Source organism: Palaemon carinicauda, chromosome 1 (genome assembly GCF_036898095.1).
Source record: "Palaemon carinicauda isolate YSFRI2023 chromosome 1, ASM3689809v2, whole genome shotgun sequence".
Classification (NCBI taxonomy): domain Eukaryota; kingdom Metazoa; phylum Arthropoda; class Malacostraca; order Decapoda; family Palaemonidae; genus Palaemon; species Palaemon carinicauda.
The window spans coordinates 268405917-268428362 of NC_090725.1; the positions used below are offsets into that span (position 1 = coordinate 268405917).

A 22446-nucleotide genomic window follows, 5' to 3' on the forward strand; every position below is an offset into this window, starting at 1 on the left:
AACCTTCTTCTCCGTCCTCTACTTTCTCCGTTGGGCGTCCCAGTTCTCGTGACGAAGGACCTCCGACGGGGGGAGCCGCACGAGGAGGAGGCATCTTCCTGGAGTGGTCCAGTCCCCTCGCTTCAGGCAGTAGGACGGGAATCGCCGCTGGAACAGAGGCCTCCGTCCTGGATCTATCTCTTCTTCTGGCGGACCAGGGATCTGCGGGCTTGCTCGTTGAGGAAAGGTGTTTCTCCCGTTGTGGACGACTCATCGAAGATCTTGAGGCCGGGACGCGGCTGCCAGACTTGGGGGGCTTCTGATTGCCATCCAAGACCGTGTCTTTGCCCTCTTCAGGAGCCATCTCTGGGTCTTTCAACCAACTGAGGGCTCTCATAGAAGCCAGAACCTACCAAAAGGCATGCTCTGACTCCCTCTGGTCACCTTCCGATGTAGGACTGGCAGCATGATCTTCGTCATCCACTGCCGAGATCTCACCTCGGGGTGGGTCGTGGTTGATATTAAGCTGGCTGACTGATGGTCTGACACCCTCTGCAGGTCTCGGAATATTAGAAAAGGATTTCGGCAGCGTCTTGAAGTGTCTTTCAGCTCCTTCTTAGGGGGAAAAAGGTCTCTAACACCGAAGATCTCAATGGCATGACCTTCTGACAGATGCTCGTAGAGGGAAGGCTGGAAACCTTTATGGGTTACAAGGTTGTGACGCTGCCATCTCGTAGAGCTTCTTCCGTCGGGTTCGACCGGGGATAATCTAACAAAAACTCTTCTCTGAGGGTGCCTCTTGGCTGAGGTGATGAGGAAGCAAGAGGTCGGAGAGAAGAGAAAACGGCAGGGTTAGCCTCTACCCTAGAAGCCCTGACTGGAGTCAACTTGACTCTTGAAGATGCAATGACATCTGGAACCCCTCTCTACCTCTTCAGGGGAGACAAAACCATGGCTCTTTGCCTTGAGTATGAAGATAACGCAGACTCTTCCAGGGAAATCCCGGGAGCCTCCACAGAGCTCGAGGATAGCATAACTGGCCCGAAGGCCTGTGTTACCACCCTGACCAAGGATCCGAACCACGGTTGTTTGCTGATGCAGGCGCTATCCGAGAGTTCCCCTGAAGGGAACGAAGCTGAAGGGTCTTTCCGAGGAGTCTTCATCTTAGAGGAGGAAGACTTATGAAGTGTCAATTGATGGGATGTTGGTTCCTTCCTATGGGCAAGCAGGTTTAGGATCTTGAATACTTGCAGCTTGCCCTTTTCCTCCTTCCTCGGCGGTCGCACTGTTATGAGTTTGCGGGGAGGGGAATGGGGCGACGGTGAATGGGGGGAGGAATCTTATCTTTCCTCGGTGAGAGAACCAAAGTTCTCTGTGGAGATGATGTGGAAAGGTTCTTACCTTTATGTTCCTGCTGTTGGAAGGTGGACAATGGCTGGCGATCAGCGCATGGCTAATAGTGACTACTCACCTTGGCAAACCATAGAAGGGCCATTGGGCAACCGATGGCCGCTGGCGCATTGGAGAATGCTGGTGCATTGGCGAGCACTGGTGCGTTGATGATGAGCGTTGGTGCGATGGAGTGTTGACGCGTTGGCGAGCTTTGACACGTTGGCGATCGTTGCCGAGTCAACTGTCAACACCCAACGAGAGGGTAGATGATGAATCGACGATCGGCAAGCTGGCAATTGACAAGCCATTGGTGAGCAGTTAGGTCAATGCTGCTTCGACAAACAGCCGGGGTTGACACGCAGGCAACCAACGTGTTTGTGACTCTGGGAAAGTTGTATGATGACCTGACGGCAAATAACAATCAAAAGATCGGCGAGTTGGCGAACGGCGATCCTGGAACCGGAGACGGAAAAGAGCCAACAGGAGAAGATCGGCGAGCAGACGATTAACGAGCTGAGGATTGGCAGGCAGTAGGTTGGCGAGCAGCAGGTAGGCGAGCAGCAGGTAGGTGAGCAGAAGCCTGATAAGCAGGTGATCAGCGAGCATTTGGTCGGCGAACAGCTGAACGATGATCTGGTGAAGGGATTTGAAAGGGCAAACATCCCCAGGAGAGGATCGCAAACGATTGCTCGATGGGAAGTCATGAAGTGGGGTTCGTTGGCGATCAGGCGAGTCCTTAGAAACAGGTGAAGGTCAGGAACCAGTAGAGACCGGACAGGATGGCTCTTCCGAAGAGGAGAGCTGCGGTGACGAAGCTGAAGACCCGAAGAGGCGTCTCTTCACCGAAGGCAAAGGAGCACCTCTGAGGCGAAGCAGCGGACAAGCACAGTGGGGTCTACGAGCAGGGTAACGATGCTCTTCAGGGGCAGGAGAATCAGCAGGCTGATCAACAACAGGCCTCCGAAGAGGAGTCTCTATGAGTGACCTCTCTCGTGAACAAGAGAAGTGAACACTCGCAGGAGAGACATGCCTTGGAATTGCTCCACCCCCGAAGGATGCATCAAGGTAGGGAGCGCAGTCCTCAGTGGCGGCGGAAAAAGCAGATGAGGTGGGGAGCGCAGTCCTCAGTGGCGGCGGAAAAAGCATATGATGAAGCAGGAAGCGAGTCCGCTGGCAGGGCAGGAGACGAGTCTTCCGACATCATGACATCGACCAGGGTCAAAGGGTCAACATCTGACACTGACGAACGCTGCAGCTCAGCCCATTGATGAAGCAGTTACAGCAGAGCCGCCTTGGAAAGAGGGCCAGGAAAGCTCAGGGATGGCCAAACCTGTAAAAAGGAAAAGAGAGATAAGGATTTCCTCGGAGGGAGAGCTGGGGCTGCTTCAGCTAGGGGAAGCAACACCGTCTCTCGAGGACCGAGGTTGTCTAGGAGTTAATTGGTCTAATCTAATACTCGACAATCCCCCGGAGGAAACTGTTCGAGCAGGAGCTTTGGATGAAAGTCAGGAAGCTGAAGAAGCCTTGGGTTTCTTCTGCTTCGAGAGAACCTTCAAAGAAGAATCCCATTTGGCCTTCTTCTTTCGCCGACACCCAAACCTTTCCCATTGGGAGGCAGACCACTCCCAGCATTCAACAGACGTTACTTTCATCACATCATTGCCCCCTGCAGGCCGGACATATACGATAAAGATCGGTGCCCTCCACAGACACATAGGTACCACAGGTGCGGTCTTCAGGACCAGGCCAATTATGCATGACCAGCAGGAAAGCCCAGACACACACACTGAAAAAAAAAAAAAAAGGCAAAAAACCAATGATTAATGCCAGTCCAAAATATAAGTGAGGAGGAAGAGGGGCAACAACCGTTCTCCATCCAAGCCACAGGCAAAGTGAAGTACAGTCACAGGTGTGTGAGTGAGAAGGATAGCTAGCTATCCCTCCTAATCCCCACCCCACTAACTACTGGGATGGGTAGTTGACCCTCGCTAAATTCTAATGCCTTGTCTTTTCAGCTTTGCCAAGAGTAATTTCCCTATAAGTAGCGTAGGTTTGTACAATATTCCAGCTAAAGAACAATTGTATTATATAGGAATCCCCTTTTACTCACTAACTAACCCGATCTAACTTCAGGCTGTATTTGCCGGTATCATAGGGGTTTGGAGGTGTTACTCCCTGAGCTGACAAGGGTAAAGAATAGATCAAGAGTTGCTGACAGGCATGTGACTAAACGTGAATGGGACCGATTGGACACCAACCACTTGAGCAAAGAGCTGTTTTATGCAAACGTCAACTATGTCATGCTGTTCTCTTAAGAACGTGCGGACATCTACTATGCACCCCTAGTAGTCCATCTAGTCTAGATGTTCATGAGTGACACAGTAGGGGACTTACAAGGAGTGCTCAGGCGAAGTCTGGCGAGCAGAGCTAACCTGACGACTACAAGAGCCTCGCACAATCCAAGTTACGAGAGCACGCTGGGTTACCTGCAAGCTCAAGAGACCTCTGCTAGGAGCGCTAAAGGAGATAGGCAGCGAAAAGCACTGTTGCTTCCACACTGCCCGGGGAGTAGAACTCTACGGCAGAGGGAATCACACTTGCGAGGGAGGCCAACAAACCCCGAAGGGTTGGTAAACTCAGCCAGTGTTTCCCACGGAGGGAGAAAGCGTTGAGGGAGAACTCGAGCGAGAACCACCGTTCGGAACCTCGGACACGAAGAGGACGAAGTTTCTGGGGGCACGAGACCGTGCAGGAGACACTCCTTTCTATCACCTCTAAGGGGGAAAGGCCAAGACCAACCCCAGCAGAAGAGGATATCATCTTGTTACAATCCTCGTGGGGATTGAACCAGGTTCTTTTGAATTGATTAATTAAATTAGGATAACTCGACAATCACCCTTATTGAAAAAGGGAATATAGAAAGAAAACTTGCAAAAGAAAACAATTTTATTTACAACTAGTCAAAGATCAATGTTTCTTGATTGAGTACTTGAGAAGCACAAAATTGAACAAAGAAAAATCATCTGATTAAACTACACTTCAGCAAATAGGGGAACAGTCAAGAAAGCAGACAAATAATACTTAAAAGAAACGATGATACTCTTCACAGCAGATCTTGACGAATCAGGAACGTAGATACTTCAGGTCTGGGCGTTTCGTAGTTGGTAATAACAACAGGGGTCAACTTGTTCTGACATCTCGGACAAGTTGTCGTAAGGCTGATCAGGTCTGCATTCTGGTCCTTACATTCTCTCTCTTTCTCTGTGCTTCTTCCCTCTCGTTCGCCTTTTCGTACTCCTTGAAGTTTATATACCCCTGTATGGGAGGGGTTAACTATGGACAATTCCATCTAAGGAAATTTTCTCCTTTCTTCATCCTAATTGGTTTTCCTTAAAACCACGCCTCTTTGATCGCACCTTCCCGAACGCTCTGCTGGTGTAATCATGATCCATATGGCGCTATAATTGAAGCGAGACATGTGTTTACCTTCCGTTAATGTACTGTATATTCTTCGGCGACAACACTGCTATCCTTGTCCTATGGGTCCTTCCATAACGTTGGCTTCTCAAATTGCTACAACAGACGATCGTTATGCCCAAGGTCTGCTGATCTAGGTACATCTAATAAATATCTTGATCTCAAACGACAGCGGTGACAGTTTCCAGTAAACACTAGCGGGACCTCCTCTCTCTGCTTCTTAAGAGTAGAAAAATGACAAATTTGGAGATAATTTGTATTTTTCCTAACCATACAAACCTTAGCTATTTACATAGGGTTTACTTTCGGCGTAGCTGAAATTGACGAGCCATTAGATTTTTAACGAGGGTTTACTACCCCCGCGCTAGTTAGCAGGGGTAGGGGAGGGGTAGCTTGCTACCCCTCCCCCCTCACACACCGGTGAAATGTCTCACTTCACTTAGAGGTAGGACTTGACTTAAGGGACAGGGCTGGCGGGCAAATATGTGTAAATAGCTAAGGTTTGTATGGTTAGGAAAAATACAAATTATCTCCGAATTTGTCATTTGTTCCGTAACCGAAATGCAAACCACGCTATTTACATAGGGTGACTTACCCCTTAGGAAGGGTGGAAAGTCCCCAGCCATACTGGCTTTGGCTTACCCGGGGACTCAGAATCCGAGTGAGCCGCACCCGAGAAAAGGAGTCCCTGCACCTCACAAGTTGATTGCTCTGCAAGGAACGTGTGGCCTACATAAGCTTGTGTGTGAAGGAAGAAAGTGTGACTCATCCTAGGCAGTTGACCTGGAGTTCTTAGACGGAACTCTGGGTTAGGACGTTCCCAATACCACCTCGTCAGGGTATGGGGGACGCGACAGTATTATCTCAATACTCGGAACACAAGGAAGCATGGTTTACCTGCAGAGGTTTGAGGTCAGCTATGCAGAGACCAGGATGCTGCTTTCCCCAGGAGAGCGGAGGATGTAGAAAGAAGTAAGGGCCAGATATACTTCTTCCGTTCATGCAGTCTAAAACCCAGTAACAATACCCTCAACCTTCTGCTACCTGTCCAAAAAGGAGCCAGAGGTTAGACCAGCTGTTGTGTAGCCACCACAGGGCGATAGAAACGTATCGATACCCCTGTGGGTCACGTCCTGCAGGAAGTGGGCTGCGAAGGTCGCTAGACGCTTCCAGACTCCAGCTTGTAGCACCTGCGTCACAGTGTAGTCCCTCTTGAAGGCCAGAGACGCTGCGATGTATTTGACATCGTGGGCTGTAGGGCGACGTGACGGGGGAGGGTCTAGATTCAGGTCGAGATGAATGCCCTTGAATCCGGGATGAAAACGCATACTTGGTGACCCTCCCCTGCGTCCTTCCTGTGCTCCCAAACCGGGCTTGCACGTAAGGACGAACTGCAGCTGTTCTTAAAGATAACCCCTCCGGTTCCTTACTGGCAAGTAGGAGAAGATCTGGGTCATCTGTTACAGAAAGGAGACTCGAAATCTTGAAGGAGTCGAACTGAAGGTCCGGGACTCCAAGATTCTGAGTCTAGTAACCAACTCATGAACGAACCTGAATGTTACCTTCCCCTATCCTCTTGAAAGGGCGGAGTCGTACGAGAGACCATGAAGATTGCTTACACCCTTGGCCGAGGCCAGAGCAAGCAGGAGCACCGTCTTCCAAGACGGGCGACGATAAGAGGCCTGACGTAATGGTTCGCAAGAAGATCTCTTAAGGGTCTTAAGAGCCCGAACCATGTTCCATGGAGGAGGTCTCACTCCGACTGGGGGCAGGTACGTTCGTAGCTTCGCATGAGCAAAGAAAGATCCAGCGGGGAGGAAATGTCTATTCCTTTAGCCAGGGTAGGCTGAGCGATAGGCTTCACTGCCAAGAGCGGAAATCGAGTTTCCTCCCGCCAATAAACAATAACTCTGTTATTGCTGGAGTAGAGGCATCAAGGGGAGAGGTACCTCTCCCACGACACCAACCACAGAAGACTCTCCACTTCGCCTGGTAGACCCCTGCGGATGACTTTCGCAGGTGACTCGACCTCCGCTCCGCGACTGTTGCGAGGTGCCTCTTTGTGAGGATGTGTCGTATAGTCTCCAGGCGTGAAGCCGAAGCGATGCTACGGCTTGTGATAGATGTAGTGTGGTTGTTTGAGCAGCCTGTGGCATGGAAGAAGCTCTCCCGGGAGTTCCGCCAGGGGATGCAGAAGGTCCGGAAACCGTTCTGCGTAAAGTCGCAGCGGAGCTCTCAGGGTCATCGATAAGTTGACCGACAATCTGGTCTCGTTGAGCCCCCTTCTCAACAGACAAAAAATGGTGAGATGACGTAGGCGTCGATGCTGTCCCACCGTTACAGGAAGGCATCTTGCCAAAGAGTCTTGGGGTCTGAGACTGGGGGGTAGTACAGCGGCAGCTTGAAGTTCCAGGCTGTCGTGAGCAGGTCCCCCAGGCCAGGACTTTGCTGGTTACTAGAGGCCAAAGACCAGATTGTCGGAGAGAACATTCCTCTGTCCGGAATGAGTGAGCCGATAGTGGTATTGAGTGGACTTCGGTTTATCTCAGTATCTCTACTACAGGATGCGAAAGTATGAAAATGAACCTCCCTGCTAGTTGGAATACGGCAGTACCATGGAGTTGTCGCGCACGGAGCGACTCGGCAGGATCTGTTGGATCTGTTGAAGGGCCAGACTACGGCCTCTAAGCCTAGCTGAATGATGTGGAGGTACCCTTCAGGTACCTGACCATAGGCCTGAACCAGAACATGCCCCCCCCCCCCCCTTCTTTGACGAGTCCGAGAACAGCATCAAATGCGGGGGAAGAACGAGAAGATCCACTCCCTTGCAAGAGGTTTCCGTAGGCTGACCCCCATTGCAGGTCAAGTTGTTATGCTGGTCCCATAGGGACCAGAAAGTCCAGTTAATCGTCGCTTTGATTCCACCGAAACTTGGGCCGCCTAACAGGATACTTATCCTGAGGCAACCGTTCGGGACTTAGACGGGTCAAGGAGGAAAGGAGACCTAGGAAACATTTCAAGATAGGGCTGAAAGCTCTCCTTGTCTGAGGAAAGGTTCTGCGACTCTCCTCAGCCTTGCCACAGTCAACTGATGGGAAGGCTTGGAGAAGGAGTCAATATCATGGCTAGATATCCCAGATGTTGAGGTAGAAGCAAAGAAGGCTCCTTGCGAATTACCATGATCCCTAGATCTTGGTAAAGTCCCGGAAGCTTGTCTCGGTGTCGAAGAAGGTCGACTCCGAGACTACCGGAGTTAGCCAGACCTCCAGAAAGCGAAGGAGGCGGAAGCCTGCTCCTGAGTGGCCATGAGGATAGCAGGGAGAGTCCTCTGGTGAAAACCTGCGATGCTGCGTCGGGATCGCAACACAGCATCTTGAACTGGTACATCTGAATTCCAAGGCTGAATTCCAAGTGCTTCCTGGAAGACGGATGGAATGGGACCTGGAAGTACCCGTCCTTCCGATACAGGGCATAAGGAGTCTTGTGGTCTCGCTACAAGTCTGATCGATTCTGCTGTTCCACGCTGAACGAAGTTTGTTTGACAAACTTGATCAGAGCTGAGTGGTCGATGACGGGATTCCCGTCTCAGATGCTTTCCTTACAAGAAAGGATCGACTGAAGAAGCTGTCGACGACCCTATGGAGGGCATTCTTCTAGAGCATGGCTCCTTCTGCCCGAAGGTCAAACCCCTTGCCGATCCCATGGCATAGAAGCTCAGCGACACTGGATTCGCTGTCAGTGGAGGAGAGATGTTCAGAACGAGGCGCGATATCCTTGGCTGATCACAGAGATCGTGCAGGAATCGGCACCGGGATGCTGCTATCTGAAAGAGTAACCTTAGGCATCCCCCCAGCGGGAAACCTGCAGGGGGGTTGCCAATCCTAGAGTTTGCGAACTCGGCCGCTCCCTCCAGGATTATTGCCTCCCAGGGAGGACTTCCCGTCCTACCTGTCCCTGACAGGAGGGGACTGCTATTGTACACCTTGTCTTACCTGCCGGAGCCGCTTCCGATAACCTAGGCTTACGAGGCTGTATGATGAGGCGTCGGAGGCTTGCAGGGTCTGGAAGTGAGCACCTTTAGGAGGAGTTAATCGAGATTCGACTTCCTCCACACACCAGCTGTCCATTTCTCCGTCCTTGGGGTCAAACAAGCTCTTCCCAAGGATAGAAGAGTGTCTGAGTTTGCCGACATCCACGGATGGGATTTCCGAGAGGAAGCCCTCGGTCACTGCGTCTAGATGCTTCAATATTGAGTTTGTCCGCAAGTTCGAAACTTGGCGACGGAACGTAAAGGTGCTTGAGCCCGAGAGAAGGAAAGTTCCCATGATCTTCCTGGAGCTTCCATGTACAAATCCTCGGGTCGCAATCGGAGAGGGAAGGGCCTGGTAAGCCCCTTCCACGAAATGGTGAAGAGGAAGGGCTAGACCAGTCACCCCCTGCCGGCCGGAGAATTTCTCGAAAGAAAACTCCCTGGCAAGCCCCTTCCACGGAATGGTGGGGAGGAAGGGCTAAACCAGGTTCTGAAAAGGAGAAGAATGTTGCTCAGACCTCCCTGAAGATTCTTCCTGCTCTTGCACATGCCATGCTCTGCGTTTACAGGGTGAAGATTGTGTTCTGGAAGTACACGCTCCAGAAGACTCGCCAGGTTGCCCGTGTTGCGAAAACCCGACGTGAATCGCGGTCGAAATCACCCTGGCGCTCGCGCGATGGTAAATTGTTGGTTTGCGCGTGGGCGAACGTGGGTGCGCCCGTGTGCAGACACGCAGGCGCGTGGGCGCGCAGTCGAAAGTGCGCGAGGGAGTGCAAGTGGGGGCGAGCGTGGTTGGAAGGGCGAGCGCTGGCGGTCGGAATCCGATGGTGCGAAGGCGAGCGATGGCGTGTAGGCGAGCGACGGCACGTAGGCGAGCGACGGCACGTAGGCGAGCGACGGCGCGTTGGGGAGTGATGGCTTACTGGCGGGAACCGCGCTGGCACTCGCGCGATGGAAAACCGTTGGTTCGCGCGCGGACGAGAGGGCGAGCGCAGGCGGCCGGGAGACCGATGGCGCGTAGGCGGGCGATGGCGTGTTGGCAATAGATGGCGCGTTGGCAAGCGATGGCGTGTTGGCGAGCGGTGGCACGTTAAAAACGCTTGCGCGCAGGCGAAGAATCGCGCGGGCGCATAGGAGATCGCTGGCGCGTAAGAGACTAGAGAAGATCGTCGGCGAGGAGGCGAAGGAAATCTTCCTGCCTGCGACCAGATCTGGTAGATCGTGGCGTGAGGGCGAACGTTGGTGCGCATCGCGCTAATCAGGAGGCGCGCAGGTGCATCAGGAAGGGGAGCACCGATGCGCGCTGGCAAGCAGGCGATCGTGGGCGTTCAGGAACCGTTGGCGCCCATGGCACGTAGCAGGAAAGGGCATGCAGATGTGTGCTGGCGAGCTGAAGAGAGCCGACGCACAGAAGGTCAGAAGCACAGGTGAGCGCTGGCGCGCAGGAAGAAGATCTACGGCGAGACTCAATTACCGGAGATCATGGTCCACAGCAGGCGAGCGCTAGAGCGCTAGAGCGCTCCCGCGCGCAGGTAAAACCTGGCACTTAAGGGAATTACCCACACTGTGAAATAAGCCCCTTAGCCCCAAAGGGACCGGTGCCCGTTGTAAACGGAGGGTGTTGGCGCCCACTGCACATCTGCGTCCAGGAATGGAGATGAAGACTAGAAGGTCTATTAGGAGTAGAGCAGCTGCAACGGTCGGTACTCGTCGAGGAGGGTCCTCTACGGAGAATGTCGAATGAAGATGAAGACGACCTCGGACAGGCGCAACATCCTCCGACCTCCGAAGAGGAGTCTCTGATCGTGAACCCCCCCGAGGGGAAGAGTCACTGGCAGGAGAGACCGTTGGCATCAGCTGTCCCCGAAGGGAACTGAGCCCTCAGCAACAACAGCAGGAGTCCTCCGCAGAGGAGTCTCTGTGGTGAACTCCCCCCCGGGGGAGAAGCACTCGCAGGAGAGACCGTAGGGCTCAACTGCCCCCCGAAGGAGACTGAGCCTTCAGCAACAACAGCAGACGTAGTCCTCCGAAGAGGAGTCTCTGTGGTGAACTCACCTCCCACCCACCCCCCCGGAAGAAGCACTCGCAGGAGAGACCGTAGGGCTCAGCTGCCCTCTGAAGGGGACTGAGCATTCAGCAACAACAGCAGACGGAGGCCTCCGAAGAGGAGTCTCTGTGGTGAACTCCCCCCCGGGGGGAGAAGTACTCGCAGGAGAGACCGTAGGGCTCAGCTGCCACCCGAAGGGGACTGAGCCTTCAGCAACAACAGCAGAAGAGTCCTCCGAAGAGGAATCTCTATGAGTGTCCTCCCTCGCGAACGAGAGAGGAACACTTCGTAGAAGACGGGTCAGCAAGTGACCTAAAAAGAGCAATCCTCCGAAGAGGGGCTCCTACAGTTGCTCAGCCCCTTGAGCGTAGCTGCAGGTGCGACCGCTCAGCACCAAGAGCATAGTCGCACGAATTCCATGGTCCGAGCTTGCAACCGCTCAGCCCCTTGAGCAAGGTTACAAAAACGGTCGCTCAGCACCAAGAGCATAACCGCCGGAGGACCAGGAATAAAATCAAGCTAAGAGGAATTCCCCCAAGGAGGCGAGCCTCCTGAGAGTTCTAAGATGAACTGAAGAGCTGTCAGTCGTCACGGGAGCACTTCCAGGAGAAGGAGACACGCCCCTGACGAAGTTCTATAGGGGAGGCAGCAACAGCAGACTCCCCAGGCCCCAACAAGACAGCTCGCTTCGTTGTCACATTATACAAACGAAAACTAGATCGTTAACTGTGAAAAAATAAAAAGTAATTAGTTAACATTCATTCCCCCGGGAAGACTCCGAAGAGGAATCCCGAGGGAAAAGAACACAAGAATTACACAACAGGCATGAGCCCTCAACTCCACTTATACTCCCGGAAGGAGAGCTGTAACAAACACAGAATCATAACAATTATAATTATGTAATTCAAATATGAATGTTCACTAAAGAAAGAACGAAAAACCCCGAAAGGAAGCGTTCTACAAAAAGCTGAAAAGTTAACAAATACAATTAGATTCATAAAAATAATTGAGATGAAATGTACGGCGTAGCAATCCCACCCGACACGGGAAGGAAGCTACCCAAGACGTAGTAAAACGTAGTAAAGGGTGAACGACCTCAAGAGAGAGAGAGAGAGACCGTAGTCAAACTGGATCGCGACCCATGAAATTACACCATGGTGGCCTAACTGCCGCGGGCTCCACAGAGATATCGTACACTACACACACAAGCACGAACTCTGAAAAGGAAACTTACTGATTTCTATACTCAAATATATACAAAAACATGAAATATGTTTACATATATATATACAGTAGTATAAGAAAAGTAAGTGATTAAGTAAAGACAAAACATAAAATGGCTGCCAAGCGAGGACGAAGACAGACACGTCTGTACATCGTCCGAGCCAAAAGTGAAGTGAGACATTTCACCGGTGTGTGAGGGGGGAGGGGTAGCAAGCTACCTCTCCCCTACCTCTGCTAACTAGCGCAGGGGTGGTAAACCCTCGTTAAAAATCTAATGGCTCGTCAATTTCAGCTACGCCGAAAGTAAACCCTATGTAAATAGCGTGGTTTGTATTTCGGTTACGGAACAATTAACGTTTTAACATTCTTTTCTATATTATTCTATCCACTCATGACACCTCTCTTACTGAGCACCCTTTTCCAACACCTCCAGTAGCCTGTCTTTAAGCAGACCAGAGAGTCGTAAGTATGGCCACAGAATACCCATGAGGTCTTGAGACAAGGTCTCCCCTTGGGGCCTGGTTTCTTCCACCTCACTAGGAGAGGGAGAGGAAACATCATGATCCAAGGGCTGACTCTCACCACTCACATTCGACCGTTTCCTGGAGGAGACCAATCCAGCGGAGTCAGATAGGAGGGTACCTGAGGTGGAGAGAAGTCAGGATTTCTTTGACTTCAAGGAAGACCCCAAAAGCAAAGAATCCCTTTTTGACTTCCTCCTCTTGCCATACTGCTCCTACTGGGAGGATGGCCACTCCCTACACTCTTAGGCAAATACCTATGCTGCCACCTCAAGCACAGTCAAACCTGCAAAAAGAAAAGGGAAAGTTTTAATGCTTAACCAAAGTCAGTTAATGTGGAAAGACACGTCTGTCTTCGACCACAGCTGAGATCAAAGGGAGAAAGGTATAAGTGGAGGGGCGGTGCTTCTCCATACTACCACTGGTTAACAACCGTACAGTTGTTGACACCTCGTCAAAAGTTTTTATAGGTGTATGTCAACTAGTGCTAATTTCTTCTTCAATTGTAAATAATGTAGGGTTTGCATACATTGTAGGAACAGGGAAAAAGATTTTCCTTACATATGAACACCATTAAATCACATGTTTCCTTTTTGAAAAGAGCAAATATATTGGAGTTACAGTATTCAATGAATTATATTGATGTAATATGTACTGTACTTTGAAATATTAATTTTAAATTTGTTTGAAATATACAATAACTGTAAGACTTACCTTAAAAAAGGGACTGAAGAATGACAAGATGATTCGATGAGCCTTGATATTTTTTGTACCAACATTTATAGTAACATCTGTAAGAGCTGCTCGAACAAAAAAGTATGGTAATTGTCGACAGACATGTTCACCCCAGTTATCCCAGATCAAAAGCACCATTGTTCTGTAAGAAAATAGTACATTATACATTGCTATAATTGGAGGACAACAACCAAAATATCACAAATTCTAAAATTAATTGGTATTTTTCATAACTACTGTATACAAATCTGTGTTCTTTACTATATGAGGTATATAACAGAAAAGGCTGGAAATATGGCAGTTAAAACTTAAACAAGGTAAAAATACCCAACAGGGTAGTTACCCTATTGGCAACAGGATGACCGCTCACTATAACCTCGACTGAATTGCAACCGAGAATTATTTTGGGGTGGTGATGTAGGAAGGTTTGAGTAAAGAACTCAGGTTTGTATAATTAGGGAAAATCACAAATTTTAAGTAATTTGTATTTTTCCTAACAGTACTTACCTCAAACTACTTTCTTAGGAGTATCTGGGATCTCCTCCCTATCCAACCAAGAATTTTGTGCAGTCCCTCCTATCTCCGTTTTCCCTTGTCGGGTCCCTGGATACGTGCCCTGAGGCGACCCGGGGTCAGCGCGTGGGTGCGCTACTGGGTTGTTATCGTCAGTAAGCATATGGGTCTCTACCTCGAACACCTGTAAGGCATCCGGGGCAGGATGGGTGGGCAATAACCCGAAAGTAGTTCAAGGTAACTACTGTTAGGAAAAATACAAATTACTTAAAATTTGTGATTTGTTCCAACACGGAGTACTTACCTCAAACTACTTTCTTAGGAGACTTACACTTCAGGAGGCGGGGGGGGGGGGGGGGGGGTGGACTTAAGAGGCAGGAAGACCCACCACTACCATCCAAGGGCACGGGACCTAGAAAGGCAGCTAGGTCCAGACAACATAAAGACCAGGGTAGGAGAGTTAGGGGAAGCATGCAAAAGTCTACCTGTTTGTATAAACTCACCTTTATAAATAATCCGAGCATGGGCTTCCAAAACATCCATCTCTCACATGGGAGGAGGGAAGGGAAGGGAAAGGGTAGCAAGAAAAGGGAAGTAAGGGGGGAGCCTGTGTCACTCGCAATTACTTCTCTTGGGATACCTGGGGCCGTAGCTCTAAACTTGTTGAAGGGCGGAAATCACTGGTCCAATGGAGGAGGAGTCCAGGGACTTCCTCGTGCTGTCTTTCAGGTAGTGGGCCGTAAAGGTGGACTGCCTGGACCATGTGCCTGCTCGCATGATTTGGCCCACTGCGATGTTGCTGTCAAAGGCCAAAGAAGTGCTAAGATCTCTAATATCGTGGGGTCGCAGGGTACCAGGGACTGCAGACCCCTCACTAGCGTAAGCTCTCTTGATGACTTGCCGAAGCCAGAAGGAGATCGTGTTCTTCGACACGGCCTTCTTTACCGGGCCTGAGGAGACAAACAGACTTTTGATGCCCAGCCAGTGTCTGGCTGTCCTTATGAGGTATTTCCTGATCGTTCTCACTGGGCACAGGAGCAAGTCTTCCGGATTGTCCGAGTGAGGGATCGCCGGGACCAACAACCCCTCGAACCTCGGGTCTGCAATGACCGGGTTCTGCGTTTTGGGCACAAACTCAGGCAGAAACTTAAAGGACAGGTCCTTCCCCCTTTTCGAGTGCGAGACCTCAAATGACAAGCCGTGGAGCTCACTCACGCGCTTGGCTGAGGCCAGAGCCAGCAAGAACACCGTCTTGAGAGTAAGGTCATCTAGAATATCCTTGAGGGGCTCGAAGGGAGGCCTTGTCAAAACTTTGATAACCTTGGCTACGTCCCACGGCGGGACCCGAGCAGCGCGGGGTGAACAAGACTGCTCAAAACTTCTGATGAGCCTGTAATCTGGCAAGATGCCCCCAGGTCAATGCCTCTGAGCTGAAAGACCTGCCCCAGGGCCGCTCGGACCCCCTTGATGGCTGGAATGGAGACCCCCAAGTCGTCCCTCAGGTGGACCAGGAAGTCTGCAATCATGTGGACTGATGCATCAAGAGGCCTCTGGTTCTGCGTGGCACACAACTTCACAAGCGTGGTCCACTTGGCCTGGTACACCGCAATCGAGGACTTCCACAGATACCCTGACATCCTCGATTCCCTCTTCCCCGAGTATCCTTCTTTACTCAACAGGCGCTCGATAACCTCCACGCGTGTAGCTGGAGGCACTGAGGGTTTTCGTGAAACCTTCGAAAGTGAGGCTGGTGCAGGTCTTCCCCTACTGGTAGGGGCCACGGAGAAAGGGTGGCCAGATCCTGTAGATCTGCGAACCACTTCCTCTCCGGCCACCAGGGCACTACCAAAGTCATCACTGTTGCCCTTGATTGCCTGAGCCTGTTGAGCACCTGCCTGAGAATCCCGAAGGGGGGAAAGGCATACACGTCGAGTCTGTCCCATGGGTGCTGGAAGGCGTCCTCGAACGCTGCTGCCGGGTCTGGCACAGGAGAACAGAACACGGGGAGCTTCGTGTTGAGCCTTGTGGCAAACAGGTCTATCACCGGTGAGCCCTACAACTGTGGGACCTTCTGGCCCACCTGTGGGTGTAGGGACCACTCCGACCCCACTACTTGCCCTGCTCTGCTGAGGCCGTCGGCTAGGACGTTTCTCTTCCCCGGAATGAACCTGGCTGCGAGATCGCACAGCTCCCTTGATCTCAATCCTCCTTGCTTCTTTATCTAAGCCACCATGGTGGCGGTCGCACATGAGGGCTATTGCGTTTCCCCGCTGCCGATGGGCAAATATTGCGAGGGCCTTTTGAACTGCCAGCAGGTTTATGTGGAGAAGATTCTTCTCCGGGGACCACTTTCCCTTTGCTGTCTCTTTGAGCAGATGGGCTCCCCACCCCTCCTTTGACGCGTCTGTGAAGAGCAACATCTCCGGAGGAGTGGAAGCAAACGGCACGTCCCGCAGGGTGTTTGCTCTGTCGGCCCACCAGAGGAGCATGTTTCTGGTGGCTGGGGTCATCATGACTAAGGACTTGGGTGGGTCTCCCAGTGGTCAGAGGTCCTTCAGATTCCACTGGACCGGACTCAGCTTGAGCCTCCCCTGAGAAACTAGCTTCTCCAACGAGACCAGGTGGCCCACGAGTCGCTGCCAATCCTTGGCCCTCACTGGCGCATTTGCTAGGAATGGTCGAACTATGTGGTCTAGATTGTCCAGTCTCTCTTGAGAGGGGAATGCCCTTTCTACCTGGGAGTCCAGGACCATCCTCAGGTACGTGATCCTGGTGGTGGGGATCAACTGGGACTTCTCCAGATTGATGATAACCCCCAGTTCCCTGCAGAACTGTAACAGCTTTGCCCCCTGTTCCTTTAAGGCTGCCTCTGCGGCTGAAAGAAGCAACCAGTCGTCGAGGTGCCTGATCAGCCTGATGCCCTGCTTGTGTGCCTAGGCTGATACTACGGTGAATACCCCCCGTGAAAACCTGAGGTGCCGTCAACAGGCCAAAGCAGAGGTTCCTGAACTGCAGGGACTGGGCTCCCCACTTCACCCTGAGGAACTTCCTGCTGGAGGGGTGTACGGGGATCTGAAAGCAGGCGTCCTTGAGGTCCAAGGACATCTTGAAGTCCGCTTCCTTCAAGGCTGCCAGTACCGACTCCGGCGTGTCCATCTTGAAAGACGTCTTTCTGATGAACTTGTTCAGGGCCGAGAGGTCGATGACTGGTCTCCAAACCCCCGTAGCTTTCTTCACCAGGAAGAGCCTGCTGTAAAACCCTGGGGACGATTCCCAGACGGGTTGCAGAGCTCCTTTGTTCAACATGGCTGACACCTCCTCCTGCAAGGCTGCTCTCTTCATGAGATCCTTGGGGGCCAGCCACTCCGCCCGATGCTCAGGAATCAGAGGAGGAAGTTCCGTCAGGAAGGGAATCCTGTATCCCTCCCTGAGGACTGACACGGATCATGGGTCCGCACCATTGTCCCGCCATGCTTGCCAATGGTATTTGAGGCATCCCCCCCACCTGTGGCGTGGGAAGGTGTAGGGGTCCTCGCTTCCTATCTCCTTCTGGGGAGATGGCTTGAGCGGCCTCATCTTGAGCCCAAGTACTTTTGCCTAAAGGAGGTCTGGGCTGGGGCACCACCTCTGTGGGAGGGCCACAAGGACTGATGCCCAGAAGGGGAGGAGGCCTCCTGTCTAGCTGGTGGCATAGACAGGTAGGCCCCATCCACAGACGGTCTCCTATGTGGAGGGCGTCTTGTTGCTGGCTGCTTAGGCTCAGCCGAGTCCTTCAGTTTCCCCACTCTCTCCATGGTCTCTGCTACCGTCTGTAGGAGGAACAGGGTTTCACCCAACACCGGAGCATTCCGAAGGAACTTGGCCTCTCATTCGGGGAGTCTACGAGGGAGCCTGTTTAGAACTGTGTCTCTCCTTCTCAAGATCCAGTTTGCTGTTTGCGTCAAGGACTGGAATGTCAAGAATTTCATCGCCTTGCCCCCAGAGCGTATGAGCTCATGCATTAGGGCATGATTCTCAGGCACCGAGAGATCGTGGGAGAGGTGAAAGCCTGCTAAAGTGTATGCCCACAGGTCCAACCAGGAGGCCACATTGATCATGTCCTGAGACGTGTCTTCCATCATAGTGGCCTCCGCCTGTGAGAAGGCCACGGGGGCAGTAAGGATCCTGTCATCCGTGCTGCCCTGGCTCAAAGCCACAATGGCTTCTTCCATTGCTCGAGGCCCTGCAGGCAGCCCGTCCGGCACATAAAATTTCTTCTGGGTCCTAAGCCTGGGCAGGAGCTTGAAGCACCCTTGGGCTCTGAGGGAGTTCTTGTGTCCCGAGACAAAACGGTTGACGTGGTCCATGCCCAGGGACACGTCTAGAGCCACTGGTAGTGTCAAGGATGGTTTCGGCTATATAGGGTTGTCCACCATCCTACCCAAACCCGAAAGCCAGGCCTGCTCCGAGAATGGTTTGGATTCATCCAGTCTGTGGTGATGCCGTATAAGGGCTAAAACTTTTCTGTATGAGGATGCTTCATCAGGTGAACAATCTCCAGCATCCACTAAGCCCACTACCACTTGAGCCGGTGTGTCGGCTGATTCTTCGATCACGGATGGATCCGTGGGGGCGGTCATATCCTTGGCATCCAGCCGACTCGACGGAGCGGCTATCTCCATCACGGATGAAGCCCTCGAGGAGGAGGTAGCCGTCACGGGTCTACCCCCTGCCGGAGGAATCCGTGGCGAGTGACTGCCATGCTATGCCAGCGGCTGCATCCGATGCATGGATGTAGCCGGTGATATATATTATGTATATATATCCACTAAGCCCGCTACCAATTGATCCGCCGTGTCGGCTGATTCTTCAATCATGTATGGATCAGTGGGGGCGGCCGTATCCCAGGCATCCGGCCCACTCGACGGAGCGGCTATCTCAATCACGGATGGAGCCCTCGAGGAGGAGGTAGCCATCATGGGTCTACCCCCTCCCGGAGGAATCCGTGGCGAGTGACTGACATGCTGTGCCAGCGGCTGCATCCGATGCATGGATGGAGCCGGTGAGATGTTGGGCATGGGAACAATGCTGCTGGGCTGAGCCAGCGGCTGCCTCCGCTGAATGGATGGAGCCGGTTACTTGCCGGGCAAGGGCAAAGAAAAGCTAGTGTGTGCCAATGGCTGCATCCGAAGCGTGGACGGAGCCGAAGAGACACTTGGCAAAGGCACGTTAGTAGCTCCAGCAGCCGCAAAGGCAGGCACTGGAACGGCAAGAGCCATGTTCGACCCACAAGGGGAAAAACTAACTTACCAAATTTTGCCCTCTTCATTATAGAACTCTTCTTCTTCTTGCTCTTTTCTTAGCAACTTTGGCCTTCTTCCTAGACGGGCCTGAGTTCGCGCTCGACTTCTTCCTCTTCTATTTCTTTTTCTTTTTCTTCATCTCCTGGTCGCTGGAGTCTTCCGACGACGAAGAGCTGGAGGACGAGGTAGCGTCCGAGGAAGAAGAAGTAGAGGAGGAGCTATCCGAGGACCCTGAATCCTCTGCCACCAACATGGGGGCTTGCAATTGTGCTACCGGGGTGACGGGTTGCATAACAACAGGAGGTAGCGAAACAGAAGGCGCCGAAGGCGTGAGCAGTGACCCACATGAGGCAAACCAGCCAGAAAACTCCTCGTCTTGCCGCATGGGTGACCTGTAGGGCGTCCTTGCCGCCGTCCACACAATCAGTGTAACACTTCAACCTTCACTGAAAGTCATCAAGAAGCAAATGACAGTCTGCAACAAAAAGACGACAGGCAAAGTGAGCGCTGGTGCACTGCAGGGCGCTGGCAAGCTGAAAAGCGTTGGCGCGCAGCTGCACGCTCAGGTAGGGCCTCAGGAGGCTGTACCGGAAACAGGAACGGTGATGGTAGGTCGGCTGGTAGGGAGCACAGGAACAAGGATGTGCCCTGTGGAAGGGCGAACATCCACCAATGGAGATCGCGAACGATCTACAGAAGAGTCCAGGACCAAAGTCCAAGGATAAGCAGCAGCGTCAACGGGAAAAAGTCAAGGGCCAAGAGATGACTGAAGCAGGGGACGGCTGCAATGATGAGGCTAAGTGCCAAAGAGGCGCCTTTTCACCGATGGTGAAGGACAACCTTTAAGGCGAAGTGGCGGGCGAGCTCTGCAACGGAGATGCCCTCTAGGGGCCGTTGGATCAGCAAGCTGACCATGAGCAGCAGCAGTCCTCCGAAGAGGAGTCTCTATGAGTGAACTCCCACGAGGGGGAGAAACACTCGCAGAAGACAGACATAGGACTAAGTTTCCCCCTCGAAGGATGATCAGGAATGGGGGAAATAAGTCGGAAGCAACAGCTGGAGAGTCTGGAGGGGCAGGGGCGTCGGCAGAAACCACAGAAGACACCTCTGACATCACGACGTCGATGAGTGCAAGAGGATCTACCTCCGAATTCGACGACAACGGCTGCGCACTTGCACACCGGAGGATGAGCTGCAGCAAGAAGTCCTTGGAGGGCGGACCCGGAAGCCCCAAGGACGACCAAACCTGTAACACAGAAGACATGGACAAAGCCTCACCTGGGGGCAGAGGTGGAGCAGCTTCACTAAGGGAAGCAACACCATCTCTCGAGGACCGGGGTTGGCCAAAATTAAAAGGGTCTACACTATTACTCGACAGTCTCTCAGAAGAGACCGAACGAGTAGGAGCTTCAGAGGAAGGTCAGGAGACAGAAGAAGAGGACTTGGGTTTTTCCCCCTTCGAAGGAACCTTCGAAAGAGAAATATCCCGCTTAGACTTCTTCCGTTGTCGCCCAAACCTATCTCACTGGGAGGCAGACCACTCCTGGACACTCACTACACTGGTTGTTGCTATCACACCGTTGACCTCTGCACACAAGACAAAGGGTGTGGCGATCGGTCTCCACCGCCGACATATAGGTTCCGCAGGGCCGGCCATCGAGTCCAGGGCAGGTGCGCATGTTCGCAGAAGTCAACACACACACTAACATAAAGAAATAGCAAAAAAAAAAAGAATTAATGGCAGTCCAAAAACAAAGGCGAAGGATGAGGAACGGCAACAAAAGTACACCATCCGAGCCATTAGCAAAGTGAGCTAAATCACCAGTGTGGGAGTGGGAACGGTAGCAAGCTACCCCACTACCCCCGCTAACTAGCGGTATTAGTAGTCAACCCTCGCTAAATTTTAATTGCTTGTCATTTCAGCTACGCAGAAAGTAATACCCCTAAATAAATAGCAAGGCCTATATTCCAGTTACGGAACAAACTTTCTTTGCTTGGGCATAGGCAATACTGTAGTTGAGAAGAGCTTGAAGATCGTAGAGACTCCCTTTCCTTGGAAACCTGATCCCCTATCTTCTTAAATATGTCCTTAGCCAGAGTCATCCACAAGAGTTCCAATCTAGGTTTGTCACCAGAAGAAGAGCCGCACAACAAGTCAAAGACAGATTTTCTACCCTTCGGGGACAAGGGCCGAGCTTTCCCTACTCTGGTGACTAACCGAATCATACGGAGCACTGCTAGGAAGGTTGGCTCTGACTCTTTGTCCTTAGACAGAGGAGTTTTAGGGCCTGCTGGGTAAATATCACCAGCCAAAACCTTCGACTCCCCGTCTGAGAAGCTCTCCTCCTGATCAAGGTCATCAACAAAGGAATCCTGGCTATCCTGGGTCTGAGAAGTGGCCTGTGAAGGCACAGGGCTACTGTTCTAGGACTTGACCTTAAAGATCTGAAGTTGCTCCTGGAGTCTGGGATCTTTGGGTGGAGATGATGTCCGTTTTACCTTGGTGTCCTTCCTTTCTCTCTTGGTATTAAGAGCGGGAGAAGAGAATTCTGATCTTATGCTCAAATCATGTGGTTTGGCGGTGAGAGGAGGGAGGACAAATTGCCTATGTGTCGGCTACAGATGTTCCTCTGTGAAAGTAATGGGGATCAGCCTGTAAGAATCTATCACAGAAATTTACCTAGGGGATAAAGAGCCCTTGTGTGTCCGAGATCTGGCGTCCCCACGAAGTGGCGTAACTGGAACTTGATTCCTTCGATGCTTCCTGGAACAAGGCTTAGCGTTCAAGGTGTCTGGCAGAAAAAAAGGCGATGTCGGCACTGCAGAGGTGGGTCGAGATGAGCAGGGAGCATTCGTCTCTTGCAGACAGATGAAGCCACCCAAAGCAAGGTTCTCAATGACCAAAGAGTGTTTGTGTGGCAGGGTTCTACCTGAAAGGTCTGGAGAAGCAGGATTAAGGGATAACTTGACTTTCCCTTCTCTTTCTCATGTAGGTGAGGACTCTAGTTCCCCTGAACGGTAATGTCTAGATGAAGATGGACTTCGGAAAGAATGTGCGAGTTGCTTGTCCACAAGTCTTGATCACAAAGGCGGGATAGAGTTTGAAGGTAGGGTGCAGTAGGAGCGTGATAGTGAAGAGCGCCTGAAACACAAGGGTGAAGAATCCCATTTTGAGCGCCAAGTAGAAGAGCAGCTATAGCACAAAGGCGAAGGACAATAATAGCAAGGAGATCTGGAGCGTGAGAG

General features: G+C 51.9%; 1 protein-coding gene across 2 annotated transcripts in view; it reads right to left on the reverse strand.

The window, feature by feature from the left end:
* LOC137656083 (uncharacterized) overlaps positions 1-22446 on the reverse strand; it is a 534405-nt gene that overhangs the window by 491984 nt on the left and 19975 nt on the right. For both annotated transcript variants that reach the window (XM_068390261.1, XM_068390268.1), the window contains one exon: positions 13385-13547. In XM_068390261.1, coding sequence (XP_068246362.1) covers positions 13385-13543 — 159 coding nt within the window. In that variant the 5' untranslated portion in view covers positions 13544-13547. The remainder of the gene's footprint in view (positions 1-13384; positions 13548-22446) is intronic.